General features: G+C 40.1%; 2 protein-coding genes across 5 annotated transcripts in view; one reads left to right on the forward strand and one right to left on the reverse strand.

Moving 5' to 3' along the window:
- The first annotated feature begins 3,296 nt into the window (after positions 1-3,296).
- Klhl34 (kelch like family member 34) lies at positions 3,297-5,636 on the forward strand. The gene has a single exon (XM_027432591.2). The coding sequence runs from the start codon at positions 3,297-3,299 to the stop codon at positions 5,229-5,231; it is 1,935 nt and encodes a 644-aa protein (XP_027288392.1). The 3' UTR covers positions 5,232-5,636.
- A 2,114-nt stretch (positions 5,637-7,750) lies between these two features.
- The window catches only part of Cnksr2 (connector enhancer of kinase suppressor of Ras 2), a 212,512-nt gene continuing 202,790 nt past the window's right edge, over positions 7,751-17,472 (reverse strand). For 3 of the 4 annotated variants that reach the window (XM_027432589.1, XM_027432588.1, XM_027432587.1), the window contains 2 exons: positions 11,504-11,700; positions 8,456-8,671 (listed from right to left, as the gene is read on the reverse strand). In XM_027432589.1, coding sequence (XP_027288390.1) covers positions 8,456-8,671; positions 11,504-11,700 — 413 coding nt within the window. Of the gene's footprint in view, positions 8,672-11,503; positions 11,701-17,472 lie in introns of all 4 variants that reach the window. The other variant, XM_027432585.2, reaches the window with a different exon arrangement.

The following is a 17,472-nucleotide window of genomic DNA, read 5'->3' on the forward strand; positions in this document are numbered from 1 at the left end:
AGAACTGTGAATAATGACTTTGTTTTGTTTATACAGTATCCCATTTAAGGAATGGACCAATATATCAATTTAAGACACACATCTACCACAGTTTAAACACACAGAGACTAAATTTTTATTTAATATTACTTAATATTGCACAGAAATAAAAATACCGACACTACATAACCATTACTCAATTGACAATGATTTTCTTGGGTTGACGGTTACATTTGCTTAACAAGGTCTTACAAGTACACATAATGTCTTCAGTTAACACATGTCATCACATCTTCACTGGCAAAACATGTTAGATTGGGCCATCAGTAAACACGTTCTTTTGATGTTAAGAGCTTCAAATTTTTCCACAGCCATCTTTACTTGGCAATGTGACATCTTGAATACAAACACACAGTTATGGGCAGTTCTGATGGATGTGAGTTAATACAGGTGTGAACAGTGTGCTGTTCAAAAAATCCATACTCAAATCCTTTTAAATTTGTAAAATGCTAAGTGTACTTTGTCACCTTTTAAGTAAAGTGTGTTGCATGATTTGGTTTTCATCATGCATGAGGTCACAGAATATATTCTAGGAAAGGAACCTTGGATTCTTGGCCAAACTCTGTAAATCAATAGTCAAGGCATTCAGACAAAACACACTCCCCCTGGAGCATGTATAAAAGAAAAATATGATTTTGGAGGAAAGGGTCGAGGTTTGGTTTAATAACCTCCCAAATGTCTTCTATCAAAATTGAATTAGGTTGAGTGAAGGGCATTTAGATTTAAAATGAAGAATTGTGTAAAATGAGTAGTAGTCATATTTTACTTAAAACTTTTTTTTTTTTGAGAAAGGGTCTCACTGTGTGGCATTAGCTGTCCTGGAACTCTTTCTGTAGATCAGGCTGGCCTCATACTCAGAGATCCACCTGCCTCTGCCTCCTGAGTGCTGGCATTAAAGGCACATGACACTATGCCCAGTTTATTTTTCCCTTTTGAACCAAGCATTTTAATAGCATCTTCCATCACCACAGGAACAACAATCTCCCTGAATCCATTTATACCTCTAACATTAGGGATTTCTGTTGGAATATTTTTTTTTAGAATTAAGAGAGTACAACCCCAGCCCCTAGCTACACTCCATAATGTGGCAATTTAAGTTACAACTCATTTCTATCTTTGGCAGCAGAATCACTTCTTAAAAGATTTATTTATCTTTATTTTAGGTGTATGAGTGTTTTGGCCTGCATGTGTGTCTTTGCACTACTTGTGTGCCTGCACAGAGGACAGAAGAGGATGCTGGATTCTTTGGAACTGGAGCCATAACCACTGCAAGAGCAGCAACTGCTCTTAAGTGCTGAGCTATCTCTTCAGCCCCACAGAATTTTAACTAACATTTTATGAAATTAAAGAATTGCATGTAATCGGAGACCTTGTAAGTACTGATGACTGGCCAAGGAGGAATTGACAGTTTTATCTTTCCTAGGACTTTTTTTTCTTCTACAAATACAACTCTGTCTGAAAGACTCATCTAGAACAGACTGCTGGAGGGTGGGGCGGGGTGGGATGCGGTGGGGGCGGGCAGGCGAGCTGCTTTTGAAAGCCAGGAAAAGGAACTGTAGTTGAAAGCAAAATGAAACAGAAGCCTCCAAATTGGCAAGAAAGAGCACTTAATGAGTTCCTAATGTAAGAGCAGGATGCGGGCGATGGACAGGGTACTCTTAGTCACCATTTCTGCACCGGGTGTTTCTTATAAAAATAACTTTGTGAGGAAGGGCCCTAGAAACCACAGCTCTCCTGAGTTTTGCAAGTTTACTGCCCATTATCTTGTCATGGCATTGAGGGTGCAGCAGCCAGCTGTTAGAACACAGTTTTCTCTGGAAAATCAGAGAAAACTACAAGTTTTTTTTTTTTTTTTTTTTTTGAGGCATTATCACTCAAAGACAGACAAATCAAGTTAGTTACAATTTCTTTCTCCATGTTGCAAAGAGATGGGTTTCACAAGAATATCAAAGAGATCTCCTGTGGGGTCAAAATGGGAGTGGTGGTGAGGAGAGGAGCAAATTCTGTGGAATGTGAAACAAGGCAGTTTGAGAGACTCCACCTGCGTTAGGAAAGGCACATGCCCCTGAATCTCACATGGGCGAGTGCAGGTGAGGGGCGTGTGAAGCTGGCCCAGGGCTTGGATTCCCTCTGGTTTAGCTCTTGCTACAGTCTTCTCTGAGCAGAGGTGTCAGTGCGCAAAATCGTAGCTTAATTCCTCTTGCGCCTGACTAATTAGGACATACTTAAAGCTGAAATTTGAGCCTGGAGCTCCTTTCCCAGGCATAGGGGCACCAAGAGGTCCCCAGTCCTCCAGCTCAGCCAGGCACACATCCCAACACATCACCAGGCCTAGAGTCCCATGGGGACTCTTCATGAGCCCTGACTTCCCCCCACTCCGCTCAGTGTTCAAGGGGACCCTTCGCACCCCCCCCCCCCGCGGTAACTGAAAGCCAGTCGGGCCACAGAAGTCAGTGCCCTGGCTCAGGAAGCTTCCTGCTGGGTCCCTGGGCGCTTCGCAGCCAGCAGCTGGGGCTCAGGGCGGGGCGGGGCGCTGAACGCCAGTGAGCCAAGGCGAGCACTATTCCTGTCTCTGTGAGCTACCGGCATGTTATGTGCAGCGCCCAATCACGCTCCCAACCCTCTACTCTGACCTGCGCTCCCCCCAATGCCACAGGCTTTGATTTGATCCTCCTCTCGGAACAAGTTCACCCCCAGCCCCCTAGCCAGTTGTCTTCAGACTGTGCGGGTGTCCACAGAACAGGTCCTGCTCCATGGCCGGGAATTCAGAGCTACCATCCAGCACTCTCGGGACACGCACAATAGGGCCACATCCACGCATCTGTCCTGCTGGAGATCTAGCACCCTGGCTGGTGCACTGTCAGATAGACCTCTCCAGGTGATGGTGCTTGGCCACCACTGCCCTGGCGTGCAAGTGTGGGCTCCCCAAATTGTGTAGGGGAGGAGGCTTCGGGCAACGCGCTGCGATGCTCAGCAGCAGCTGAAACCAAGCCTAGCAATACCGAGAAGACTCTGAAATCCACACCCTAGGCTACTAGAGACTTCTGGAAATTGTCTCTAGATTATTCGTTGTCTGAGACCGGCACGAAACAACTGCCAGATCTGGATGAAGAAACCCTAGGTTTTAAACCGAGCCGGCAAAAATCGGCCTTTGCTAGGGGACTCTGCAACTGGACAGCAAAGGTGGGGGGTCGGTGGCACGGGATGCCTCCAGCCGTGCCTGCCTGGCTCCATTCCAGCTTCCCGCCTTGGGCATCATGAGTTACTTTCTGTCTTACTGCAAAGCCCATGGCGGCTCTCTTCTCACCAGCTACCAGGCCCTACGTGCTGAGGGCTTCTTGTGCGATGTGACACTGGAGACTGAGGGCAATGAGTTCCCAGCGCACAGGTCACTTTTGGCATGCTCCAGCGACTACTTCAAGGCCCTGTTCAAGAGTCACACTCAGGAATCACAGGCTCGTGTAATTCACCTGCAAGTACCATCGGCGGCCGGCCTGCAGCGCCTGCTGGACTTCATCTATACTGCCTGGCTGCCCCTGTCCATGGACACTGTGGAGGACACTCTGGAGGCTGCCAGCTACCTGCAAGTCACGGGGGCCTTGGGGCTGTGTGGCCACTACCTGGAACGTCAGCTTAACCCAGAGAATTGCTGCTTCACCGCCAATGTGGCTGCTCGCTTTGGCCTGGCTCGCACCCTAGGTGCAGCCGAGCACTGCATTGTGCGCCACCTGCGGGAGCTGCTACTGATGGGCCCTGGCCCCTCAGGGCTACTGGAACTCAACCCTATATCAATGAAGGTTGTGCTGGGTGCCCCTGATGTGGCACGGGTGGCTGAGACGAGGCTGCTGGGTCTGGCACTAGCCTGGCTGAAGCAGGAGCCTGCGACCCAGCGCCTGGCACACAGTTCAACACTGCTTGGATGTATCCGCTTTGGCTTGGTGCCTGCAGGTGTTCTGAGGCGCGTATACTCAGGCTCCGGTCTTAATTTACCTACGCGGATCAAGGGCCTCATCATCCAGGCCCTCAATTATCATACAGCACCTTCCCGCCAGCCACTCCTACAGGAAGAACAGACTAGTATCCGGAGTGCCCAGACCCGCATCCTGCTGGTTGGTGGTCTCAGAGCTAGGGAGACTGTTACTGAAGAAATTGTGGTCCTGCCAGAGGTAGTTAGGAATCGGCGCCCTGCACCTGAACCAGAGGAAGAAGAGGAAGAGGAGGAGGAAGAGATGGAAGAGAAAGAGTGGGAGCTCACCCAGGATGTGGTGTCCTTCGATGTGTACAACCACAGCTGGCGCAGACTGACACGGCTGCCCGCACCTCTCCTAGGCCACAGTGTGTGTACCATGGGCAACTTCCTATTTGTCCTTGGAGGGGAGAGCCTTTCTGGTAGCCCATCTAGCTCCCTGGCAGATGGCCCAAGGTCGGTTACAGCCTTAGTGCACCGTTATGACCCGCGCTTCCACACTTGGACAGAGGTGCCCGCCATGCGAGAAGCGCGGGCCTACTTCTGGTGTGGAGTGGTAGGTGACAGTCTCCTGGCTGTTGGGGGTCTGGGCTCCTGTGGCGAGGCACTGGCCTCAGTGGAGATGTACGACCTGCGCAGGGACCGCTGGATGGCAGCTGGGGAGCTGCCTCGGGCACTGCATGGTCACGCGGGTGCCGTTGGGGACCACGGTGTTGTGTACATCTCCGGGGGCAAGGCTGGGAGAGGAGAAGGAGGCACAAGTAGCCTCCGGGATATGTACTCCCTTAGCCCCGGAGAAAGGGCATGGAGTAAGAGGGCACCCATGGGCACGGCTCGCTATGGGCATTACCTTTCGGTGCTTCGAGGTGCAGTGTTTGCCTTTTTGGGAAGATATGAGCCCTTCTCTGAGATCGAACGCTATGACCCCAGCACAGACCAGTGGACTCGGTTGAGGTCACTACCCTACGACCGATTCTGCTATGGACTTGCTGTGGTAGAGGAGACAGTGCTGCTGCTGGGCGGTCTCAAGTGGAGGGATTCACGCCAGGTGCCAACCCGTAACGTAGTGGGCTATGACCTTGACCTGGACCGTTGGGAAGACATAGGCTGTGTGCTCCCCTGGGCGTGGAGTGGCCTTCGGTGTGCAGTGCTGCAGCTGGAGGAAGGTGGGGAGGAGACAAGGGAGGGAGAGCCTGGAGAGGCACTAGATTTAGTGTTGGGTTGAACAGGTGAGTCCAGTCTTCAGCAGATCCAAGAGCAAAGCTTTCCCCCTAAGAGTTGGGACTCTGACAGGGCAGTTCTGAAGGGAAAGGAGGCAAATAAGACTTTGGCCAAAGAATAACTATTCCCCCCTTCAACTGCAACTGGCAGCCAGGAACGATCAAATGCACTATGAATCAACTTTAGTTAATCAAAGAGTTTTCAGAAAGATAGACTCATCCTGTGCTTTCGGAAATAAAATAGGACCCTTTTTCCCCTCCCTAAAGTGTTTTCCTGGTGCCTGTGATTATTTTCATGTCTCCCCTTTAAAAAATGTACAATTACTGACAAACCACAGAAAATTGTTGGCTATAAAGCTGTAACAGTCCCACAAGACAGTATTACCTGACAAAATTGTGTGTGTGTGTGTGTGTGTGTGTGTGTGTGTGTGTGTGTGTGTGTATGTATGTATGTATGTATGTATGTATGTATGTGCACTCACACACCTCGATAAACAGCATGGAATGGCTGTAGGGAGGGGAATGATTTTTATGGTGCGGGGCCATAAAAGTTATAGTTGTGCTCTAACAGTTACATATTGATAGGGAATTGAGAAAGAAAGCATTTCTTTGAAAAACTATTCTTAGTTAATTTTTTTCTGTCCCTTCCTCATCTGCTTTTATACTGGCTGGAGGCAGCACATTAGCTTAGACATATTTCAGCAACCCTTAACCACAAAATGCTACATTTGTAAAACAAAAATTAGCTTATTGTTGGTGGCTTGCTCCCTCCATCCCCCGTGGGCTCACAGAGAAGGAATGAGTAGGTGAAGTTTACACGGTTATATCAGGTCAGTGGAAAGACAGCTTGGGTTCTCAAGGTCTCACAGGAGACCTCGGTAAGCCCGGAACAGGTGTTACTTCTGGCTTTCGTTAGCTATCAGTGAGGTGGCAAAGTGAGAACTTGTAACTGGGGTGGTAGTAGTGAGGGTGGCTGTGTGATTAGGTCACAGAGAAATGTGGTAAGCCCTCTGCAAGAATAAAGTAGGTGCTTTATAAGGATTCAGTAAGAGCTGAATTTATTTGACTTCAGTTTACAGTGCTGCCTCTTCCCTAGATTTGAAACTAATGCAATAAAATGTACAGATATATAGTGTTAAAAGGTCTCCTTCACGCTAGGCTAGTCATGAGTCTTGTAAAATTCATTAGTTTAATTTTTACCAGTAAAGTAACAGCTGACTTTACAAAAGTGGAATCTGCTGACTAGCAACAGAGCTAGTTTTCCCACCAACTGATTGTTGTTTGCAGGCTGTTTGTCCACTGTATATGTGACACATCCATCATGTACAGATATTTTTATGTGAAGATACAGGTTGGTCTAGTAAACATCAATATGCCTAAATAACTGTAACAAGCACACTTCATTTTAGGACAAGAGGGTTTTTTTGTTTTTGTTTTTCTCTCTCTCTTTCTCTCATTTACATACACAAAATCCCACAAATTTAATGTGTGTCAATAACCATGCAGTAAATAAATGTTTTTACAAATAGGGTTTTTTTTTAAATGATAAAAATATTACACTGGACCCAAAATTCCATACAAACATTAATGTGTGGTTTCTCATCCATTTTGACTAAATATAGGATTACTGAAAATGTGCTGTAAAGGCCACTCTCCTGTACAGTTGTGCAAAGTTTGCAAAACGATAGTGATTTAATGTGATTTCAAAAGCAAAGAAAAAGATCCCACTGTGTAGTTTTTACTTTCTTCTCTACAGCAAAAATATTCACTGGTATATATCTGAACTCTTAGAGATATAAGTACATTCACTGAGCTGTACAGGCAACAGGATAAAGCTGATCAGAAGTAGATTTTTAGGATATAGAATAGTAAAGGAGGGTCTTTTCCTCCTGGAAAAACAGCAAATTGTGACTTGTACATTATGCAGCCACACACTAAAAAGCAGCAAGTCACTTTCATGCTGTGGTCACTTTCCAAAACTAGACACATAGAAATGGCAATATATGAAGAGGACTTTTTCATAGACTCCATCCACTCTATAAACAGTTCAGGATTCTAGGAAAAACCTCTAAATTCTTGATCTCAGGTCACTCAAAGTAATGACTCACCGAATGACCGCCATCCTCTGTTCCTTAGCAGAGAAGTCCATTAACATTTTAACATTGTTTTCTCTATTGTAACTTCTATCTGCCATGACTAAATGTATTTTACTTCTCTGCCTGATATATAATTACAGAAGTTTAGTTAACAGACCAGGGGAAAATTGGAAACTACCTGGAAAATTGAGTCATTTCAGTGTATACCATGTCTTTTAAGAGTTAAGAGTTCAAAAACCACGAGTTTGGGCTGGAATTGGTATGTATATATATATATGTATGTATGTATGTATGTATAGCTGTTAGCTGCCTTTCTGGGTGAGTTAAGTCTGTTTTAAAAAATCCATTCTTAAATTCTTCTGTACACAATCAGCATTTCGTCACTACAAAAATAAAGGAAGATTTAAACCAAGAAAATAAAGCAGCTCTATCTTCAATTTTGGTCTTAGTTACAAAAACATCTTACAAAGCTTTGCCCTGATACACCATGCAGTGTTCTCATAGATTTGGAATAGTACCTCCATTAACCAGTTAGCACAAGTTAATAGACTATTAAGACGGATATTAGCTACCTGAACTTTTCTTATGTTGATGCTCTTCTAGTTTGCTTAACTCTTTTTATACACACCTACATTTCACAAAAATAAAACTACAGCATTAAACTTTGTGCAATGTTTAAGAAAATTCTTAGAACATTTTAATAAATATAAAAAGGTTTAAATTCTTTCCCACCCACAAGGATGTCTGCACCTGAAAAATTGTGATTTCCATTTGAAGTCTCATTTATAGAAAATTAACTTAAAGGGAGAAAAGGTGACTTCAGATAGAAAACTGCCTTTTGTGGTTTTTCTACTTGAAGATCACCTTTATTCATAATTGTTTGCAAAAGTTAATTTAAGTCATTAAAGAGTGTTGGTTTTGCACATGGTAAACATAAGCTAAGCACTGACTGCATATAAAACATACAAATGTTCATTAAAGACAGTGGTAATGTGACCATGTATGCTTTGTTTCATATGGTTTGGTAACATTAAAGTAATAGCTTGTCAAGTGTCCAACACATTGATAAAAACTACCTCATGTACTTGTTCAGGGTACCAGCAGGTACTAGATGGCCTTGAGTCGGAATGCACTTACACATGGGTCTCAATGTATGAATGAGTATGTGTTAGAGAGGAAGTGATAACATCTACTTCAGAAGAAATACTTAGTGGGTCATTTGAGGTGGTGTTTTGACAGATATCCAAGAAAAGGTCGAGGTACATCTGCTTCCATTGTTGGAATTCTTTAGATGTCAAGTCTGGATTGTCTAGGACTTTATCAATAATGGCTACTTCCCCTTCTCTGGCCTGAAAAGCAAAAGAATTTAATAGTTAAGATGGAATCCAGCCCCCTGATCATGGATGCCAATGGGGAGGCCCCTGCACTCCTGGGAGCCTCCGGAGGTGGACTGGCGTTTTGCCCTGGTGGGTGGGGAGGACTTCGAGAGCCCATCCCACTTGAAGGGATTTGCTCTGTCTCTAAACACATGGGGAGGGGCCTAGGCCCAGCACAGGAAGATTTGGTGGACTTGGTGGAGCCCTGGTTGGGGGCCCTACCCTGCCTGGGGAGTGGCGGGTGGATGGGGTGGGGGGTAGGTTGGAGGTGGGGGAGAAGGAATGGGGGTGAGGGGAGGGAGAGGGAGAGGGGAAGTACATGTGAAACAAGCCTGTTCCCTAACTTGAATTAATAATAATAATAATAATAATAATAATAATAATAATAAGAGAAAAAAACAAAAAACAAACAAACAAAAAAGATGGAAGTGAAATTTATCCAAATTCAAAATAAGTCAATGAGCCAATAAACTCAGAAACCTCTATGAAATAGATCTGATATGCACACATTCAGTTATTTAGACTAAAATCATGGTGCATCTTTTTTCTTACTCAGTGCTATTTCTTGGATTGCTCACTGTGATTTACTTTGTACTCTTGGCCTTTCCTATTTGTCATCTCTGCTTATGGAAGCCTTCATGTTTTAAGGAAACCGTCCTCATTTCTTCAAACTTCCCTTAAGCACTTGAAAAGAAGCTTTTCTCTCTCTATGATGGCCTCTGTAACATCCTATCCCTGCCATCAAGTGGACTTCTCACTGTCTATCTCTTGAGCTATTCTAGAACATGTCCTTATGCTCCAGTGAGAGTAAACAGGAACCCCTGTTGCTGCAAATACAGAATTCTTGCCTGTGACTATTAAGGTCTCAAAAATACAAAAACAACAACAACAAAAAGGATCCTTTCCCATAACACTGGGGCCGTATAATGAACCGTGCCTTTCCCTTTCATACTGTAGGCTGGGATTCAGCTGACGACTAAGCTTCATTTTGATATTTGGGTATAACTATCAAAGGCACAAGTATCAAATGTAGAAGACGGCAACTTCTGCTGTGGAAGGTAAGATAGAGAAAGGGTTAGGACAGTTTGAGAAAAGCAGTCTTGTCTTTCATGGATATGAAGAGGGCTAAGGAAATCCAGGAAATGTTCTGCAGAAGTAAAAAGGTAAACCTCTGTGTCATATTTGGGAGGGAAAGATGACAACAACATGTCCAAGAAGCAGTTCTGGCCAGTAAGCAGACAAGATACTAATTAGGTATGGGACTGATGATGCTGGGAGTTGTCTCTGATGGGATCCGAGATCTACTCTTGGGCTTGTTTAGGAATTTCTATGTAATGGAACATTTTACAACCTATTACTTTTCCAGGCTCAAAAAAAAAACAGGGTTCTATAATGAGGCCTCCACCAAGTTTTTGAAACAGCAAGGGATATTTCTTTTTAGTGACTTCTTGTCTTTGAAGAGCAGAAGAGTCAAACACAGCACCATGACTCATCGATTTTTCGTGAACTCAACATTTACAGTGGCTCTTATTGTTATAGGACAAAAATATTGTAGAGTACTTACAGAGCATAAAATACAAGAAAAAAAAAGAGAAGAGGAGTATGAAGAGAAGGGAAAGGGAGGGAAGGAGAGAGAGAGAAGAACAAAGGGTGTAGAGTTGGGTGGAGAGGATCTGGGAGAAGTTGGAAGAGAGGAAAAGCATGATCTGAGTAAATTGTATGAAAAAAGTTTCAACAAAAGAAGGCAAAAACAAAATAAGGAAGGAAGGTGTAGATAGCTTTGAAATACAGTTGGTCAGTAGAACTGTTCTTTTCACTATTACAGCTCTCCCTAGAATTGTGGTATTAGCTACAAAAGTTCATTAATTGTTCAGTGGAATAGCATTTGTACAAATACCGTAGAGTTAATTGACTCTGAATCCTTGACTGTTATTACCTGAAAACATTTCAAATCAATTTTTCTATTTCATTTATCTATTTAGTACTCATCTCCATTCAAAATTACATTCTTAGGAGGATGCTGTGGATTTAAAACACTTCTCAAAGAAGCCCTTTGACGTTTTGTGTATTGGAATTACTGTGCTATACATTCTGTATGACAATTCTTTTTGTTTATTTTGCTTTCACTTTTTGTGTGGTACAGGACCTGTTCAGGTAGTTTGTAAGATAGGTCCTTTCCCCCTCTACAAACCTCCTTCTTTAACTTCTTCCTCTCTGTTCCCCTGTCCTTACCACCTGCTTCCCAATCTAGGTGTGACATAAGAAGAATGAAAACACTGTTAAGCACTTGGACAAATATATATTGGGAAGGTAATATGTGCGTTAGGAACTGACCATGTAAAAACCCAACAATTGTGTAATCTTTACTCGGAACATGATGACTATAGCTTCACTCTAAATATGGTGAAGGTTATGCAGGAAATATTCACAAAACATTTCAAGCCCTTTAAACATTCTACATGCATACCATATGCCTTTAATATTTTTGATAAATATACTACATGGTGAACTTTTCTTAAGGTATCAAAAGACTATGGAGTAGCACCAACCCTGCCTTTTGAGAAGAAAGCACATCCTGCTTTCTCCTAAAACTAAGTCATATAGCATTTAGTCAGTGACTTAGGATTTCACTTAAAAAAAAAAAAACAAAAAACAAAAAACAGGATTCCCTTCCAATTACTCTGCTGCAGGTTCTGCCTATTTGCCTTTTCCTTCCTGTACATTTTGTACCATGTAACTTGCAATGTAGTTTCAGTGACAGAATGACTCTCCCCAAAGGAATTATCTGTCCATTTCATACCTTACCTTTAAAGTGCTTTTAAGAATTCTCAGCCTGTGCAGTTTTTCATTCATCACAGGATCATTAGATCTTTTTATAAATGACAGCTTGTATTCCATCTTGGTTGAAATGCGATGTTCCCCTATGAGTGACAGACTGGCTTCCTCCAGTGCCCTGTACAAATCTTGCAAGGAGTCTCCTAACTTTTCTTCAAGATTTTCACCTGTGAGATAGGGTGGGAGTGGGGTAAAGGATGGAGAGAGGGGGGCAAGAGACAGATAGACAGTTTAATACAGTTATTTTGTAGTTTGAACATATCTTTTAAAAATTGGATTATTTGCAAAACAGTCTAATGAATGATTAGGAAAACAATCTAATACTTAAGTATCTCTAAGAAGCAAAATAACCTAAAATAAGTAAGTCAAAATAACTCACAGATGCTAGTTAGATTGGGTTATAGAGCTATGGGCAGCCAATTGTCTTAGAGGATTAAATAGAATTTATGATTCAACAGTTAGCCCCTTGAGAGAAAAATGACACACATATCTTGAGTTCAAAGAATTAGAGTATAAAATGTATATAACATGGAAATGTTGTTTCATATAGTTTAGTATTTTAAGACAATAATAAACACAGATGCTATTTAATAGAGTTCTCCTGGTTAATTAATACTGAATGATTTTCATTTTCTCAGACTTCCTAAGATGTAATGGTATTGTCTGGCATATATATGATTAAGATTGTTCAGTTATTTAATAAATTATTAGATTTCATGTGACTGCCATAGCAACTTCTGGTGCATCATCAATATATTAACTGATCATGTTATTATAAAAAATAATGTTTTGATTTTTATGTGGGAGCTCACTATGTAGGTCAGGGTGGCCTGCAATTCACTATGTAGCCTAGGCTACAACCTGCAACACACTAGGCTGGCCTCAAATACAAGGTACTCCTTTTGCCTCTGTCTCCCAAGTGCTGGGATTACAGATATGTTACCATGTTCAGCAATAATAATGTTTTACATGAAATTAAAATGAAGCACATGGATATATTTATAAGCAAAATATCTGGCATGCACTAACAGAATTTATAACATTTTAAAATTCAGACAAGAAAATACTCCACTTAAATATTTCTGAGAAAAATTAAGACAATTACAAGTATGGATTTTAGATCTAGATGAACAAATGAAAGTGTCATCTTGCTTTAAAATTGTCTGAAAATGATGTTATATCAATTATAAACATATCAATTTGTTTGTCATATAAGTAATAAAAATGAACTCGGATTCTTCTTTGGGGAGTTAGTAGTGTCTTATTTGAGGAATACTTCTTATACTGGCCCAAGGCATAAATATAAAATGTTATTCATTACACCATGGTCCATGCAATTTTAGTATTTTGGATACAGTTTTAAAAGTAGATTCCCTAATTAACAATAATATTAATGAGCAGTTATTTGTGCCAGGCTGTAGGGTAAATACCTAACATTCATGATTTCATCTGATCTTCATGATCATACTAAGAAATCTATATTTTATATGAGGGGAAGTTTTTACTCAAAGTCATAATCTCATATAAATGGTGGAATTAGAACTATTTAAAGTGTGTATTTAATCGGAGGTGCCAATTAATGTGTGACTCCCTTTAAAATGCAGCATTCTAAATACTTATTTCATGTTTTGCATGCAATCTTTTAATAAAATTTACTGCACTTTCCTTAGAAAAGGTTTCTAATTGGATACAAACTATACATAGACAGTAATACTTTCATAAGTTGAACTACACAGAAATATTTCTGTGTGCTCATATTCTGGCAAAGAAGATGAATATCAGAGGCAGAACACTTAAAGGGTGATGGGTTATACCCATAATTTGTGTAAACTCTGGCCACCATCTCTTGGGTTATGCTAAAGATGCTCTAAACATGTTTTAAAAGAGTATACCTAAAATTGTCCCAAAAGTCCAAAATAATCTTGTAATTTTTAAGGGACCACATTTAGGACTAAAAATCAGTTTTGTTTAAATTCTATATTTAACTTTTTGCTCTTCTACTGACATCAGTAGCTGAGCATAGCTACGATCGTTCAGTCTTTTCACTAGAAAATCCCTTATCATATGTCAGCAGACATTATCATTGTGTTACATAACAAATTCCTTTAAATAAAATCTTTAAAAAATTCCCTCTTGGTTCATCCTTGAATTTTTTCAGTCCACTGGGGAGTTTGATGCATGGGTGGATGGAAGCCTAGGAAAAGAATGGATTTTCAAGTTAAAAGCAAGATGAATCCATTATAGAAAATTTCAAATGAGAATGCCCAAGAAGAAGGAAGGAACAAAACCATATGGTAACTTATGGTCACTAAATGGAGTTGTAAAAATGAGAACATATTTGAACAGAGTAATTCCATTTCGTAAAATCATAATCTAGAAAAGGACATGGGGAATTATTTAGTAATTATTCTATTTGCCCCAAGGCAAGATTGCATGTAAAGACAGAAGTAATTTTTGAGAGTAGGGGGTTGGTTACCACTAAGATGCCTAGTAGATGAGAATTACAGTAGTTAAGGTATCAGGTGGCACAGATATTACTTTTTTCAGTTCTAGAATGAAGGTGAAAGAAAAAAGACCTAGATTACAGTTTTAGAATTTAAGGATGGTAGACTTATTTTCAGTGATTTTTTTTTATTTTAAGAGAAATCTTTGTCATATTACCTAACACTGTAGGACATACATATCTTGTTACATTTTTGACATAGTTTGTTCTCCTTCTCTATGTCTCTGTGTCTTGGTCTCCCTACCTTTCTGCTGGGGATCAAACCCCTTATGGGTCTTGCACATACCAGGCAAACATCCTATCACTGAACTACATCTCCAGCCAGCCCATTTGCCTCAACTTTTAACATTTTCAATGCTGGAACAGAATCTTTAATTTTTATATGATTTTAACTAAGTTTTACTTTAAGAGGACTAAATCTAGATTAAACATAAAAATGACATTAACTATTTTAAAAGCAAAACTCGCTCCTGCCCCTTCTTAGTATTATTTGGGAGAAAAGCATTCACCAAAAGACAGAATAATTCTACAAAGAATTTGGCATGACAGTTGTACAAAAAGCCAAGCATGGGTCTATCTCTGGGCAGCACATCTGAACAAAGAATCACAATGACACAGAACACGGAAACATTTGAGAGTACAGCAGTTGGATGGTGGGGCTCCTACCACAGATAAAGTGCCCTCTTAGGCCTCTAAACACCACACACATATGCAACACTGTACAAGACACAGTAGTGGAATGAGTAAGGATGAGTGACTGAGAAGCCAGGCTACCACAAAATGTCACCAAGTATTTAACATTTTAAGACTACACAAAGAGTCCTTTTATTTTTAAAGGAAGGGAGTGAGGAGCAGAGTCACATTATAAATCTGATTCACTGTGCTCAACAGTCAAAACAACACAGAACTCAACATTCAAGACAAAAACAGACCTTTATTTTCTTTTATAGTTTTCAATGGGTTTCCTTGGTTTTTCTCAGATGAATATCAATTAAGTCTATAGGGCTACTGTTGCAACTGAAAACATGAGAGCACCTTTATTTTCTTGTTTGTTCTCTTCTTCTTCATCTCCTTCATTTCCCTTCAGGATTCTTTCTCTTCTCAAACTTTGCTTTTTCTTCTCTTAGAAGAAGCTTGCTTTAGAAGATGAGGCAAACACTTGGTGAGGCCTGCTTCCCAACTGAATTTCTTTCAATGTGCCAATTCAGCCATTGGAACACTGGCTAAAAACCAGCTCTTTAGCAATTTGAGTGAATGTTTCTGAAAATTGGCAAAGTGTAGACCACATTCAAATAAAAGGACATATATAGGAGCCTTCTGTGATTCCCACCGAGGAAGTGTATCACTGCTGCAATGACATTTTAATCGGCATCTAATTTATTCACGAAATCTGGATCTATGAAGGAATAAAATTTCCCCAAATCGTATTTACATTTGTAGCATATAAATTAGGTCTGTGTCAGATCACACATCAAAAAAAGTTCCATTTTATGAAAGGAGAGAGCCCGTATAAAGTCCCTTTTCTTATATAAAATTTCATTGACTGGTAGATTTGAAGGTCAAAATTAAACAATTTGTATTCTGTGCCAAGAGATGATCACTTCTGGCTGTACCATATTTGGTAGGAATGAAAAAATATCCTCTTTGGCGTCATTCATATATGCATATATGAATATATATATCCCACCATGAAATATTAGGAATCTAGGAACATAGTGAATATCACAATAGTTCATTGGTTTTCTGCAGGTTGCATATGATCACCAGGTAGTAAAAAAATTAAGCAAAGCTCAAACAGATTACTTAATGAAAGACACTAAATTTGTTATAATGTCTTAAAACTACTTATGAGCAGATCATAATGTATTTCTCAATTACTCCATATTTTTTTGCTAATAAATTCTATTCATTTAGGCTCAGTGGTTTCCAAACTTCTTTGACTGTACATACTTACAGGCTAAAACACTTGGGTTGTTCATAATTTACATACATTTATTAGTCTATATCAATCTATGCTATAAATATACACAAAAATGAAACTAAAAGGATGAGATATAAAACTCGAGAGGAATTCCCATTATTTTCTTCCTGTATGTTAATGGATTCTCTTTCAAAGATCTATACTGTAACTTCTCTATAAGGGGAATTTGTGTTACATTTGCATTTCTCATTCTCTATCTGCCATAATGCCTCATGTTCTCAACAAATTCAAATGGAGTGATAACTGTCTTCATAAATAAAATATTCCGAAGATTTCCTATTAGGTGACTGAGTAATTACTGAAAAGAAATTATATAATAATGTTCATATTTCTTTTGATGAAAACTTAGGACAGTAAAATCTCACTCTTGTCTTCCCATTTCCCTGGCACTGTAATGACACTGTTAAAGCAGAGTAAAAGATGAAGGCGAAGCCAGGAATTGGGCTCTGAAACCAACAATGGTAAATGGATAGTTGATACATGTTTTAGAAGAGAATTATATTCTTTTAAAATTGGACAATGATTTCCTCATGAAGACAGTTGTTCTTTCTTCAACACAGCTGTGCAATGAGCACACAAGGTTGGGAAGGGTTAAATTACAAATAATAGAGAAGGCTAGACATATTAGTATTAATTGTCAGCCAAATCGAAGTGGCATTTGTTCTTATACAACTAGAAAGCACATTCAGGCTTCCAGTCTAATCACATCAAGTATGCAGAACACTATTTTTGTCCCAAAGGGCAATTGTCATTTTCATTGAGACCACAGGACTATTTTTATGAATACTAATTTACTATCATGTCACAGAGAACAACTCATTTATATACATAAGGTTACAGACATTTAGTGGACTTAGTATCTTTATAGGGTTTATATTAAAGGTCATTAAATAACCAAGAGTTTACACTGTAACTTGAATTGTTTTATAGTTAAATATGAGCTATTTTAATTCATGCCTTTATGTCAATCAACTTACTATGCCTAGTTTTGTAAAACTTGGGAGGAGGGGAAGGCAGCTTGTTATATTAGAAGAAAGTAAAGACTCAACAAGCTAGCTTTTAGTTTTTCATTTGTAGCCAATTACTTACTTAATAATCAGAAATAATTTATTTTCTTTTAGGCAAAATAACAATACTCAAACATTACTATTAGAAAATAGTTTCTTGGTGGAAAAGTTATTTTTAATGACTAAAATATCCTTCTTTGAGAGGACTAAGTGAGTGGATCTACCTCCATTGCTAAGGTTTACTTTTCTTTTTAGATCAGGTAAAGCCTGTACTTACAAATTAACTATGTTCAGTGGTTCTAACTGTCAATTCTTCTACAACAGTAAAGCTTACTTCCATAAGGCTGTGACAAAAATAGATGGACCTAAAGTTTATTCTTTACTTTTTTCTGAGTATACAATTTCCTGACAAATTATGTAGTTTAACAATAACTAAATGACAGTGGTT

Source organism: Cricetulus griseus, chromosome X (assembly GCF_003668045.3).
Source record: "Cricetulus griseus strain 17A/GY chromosome X, alternate assembly CriGri-PICRH-1.0, whole genome shotgun sequence".
NCBI classification, from domain to species: Eukaryota; Metazoa; Chordata; class Mammalia; order Rodentia; family Cricetidae; genus Cricetulus; species Cricetulus griseus.

Bases quoted from the DNA above. Each gene is read 5' to 3' on its own strand.
- Klhl34 (XM_027432591.2), top strand. From the start codon at position 3,297: ATGAGTTACTTTCTGTCTTACTGCAAAGCCCATGGCGGCTCTCTTCTC.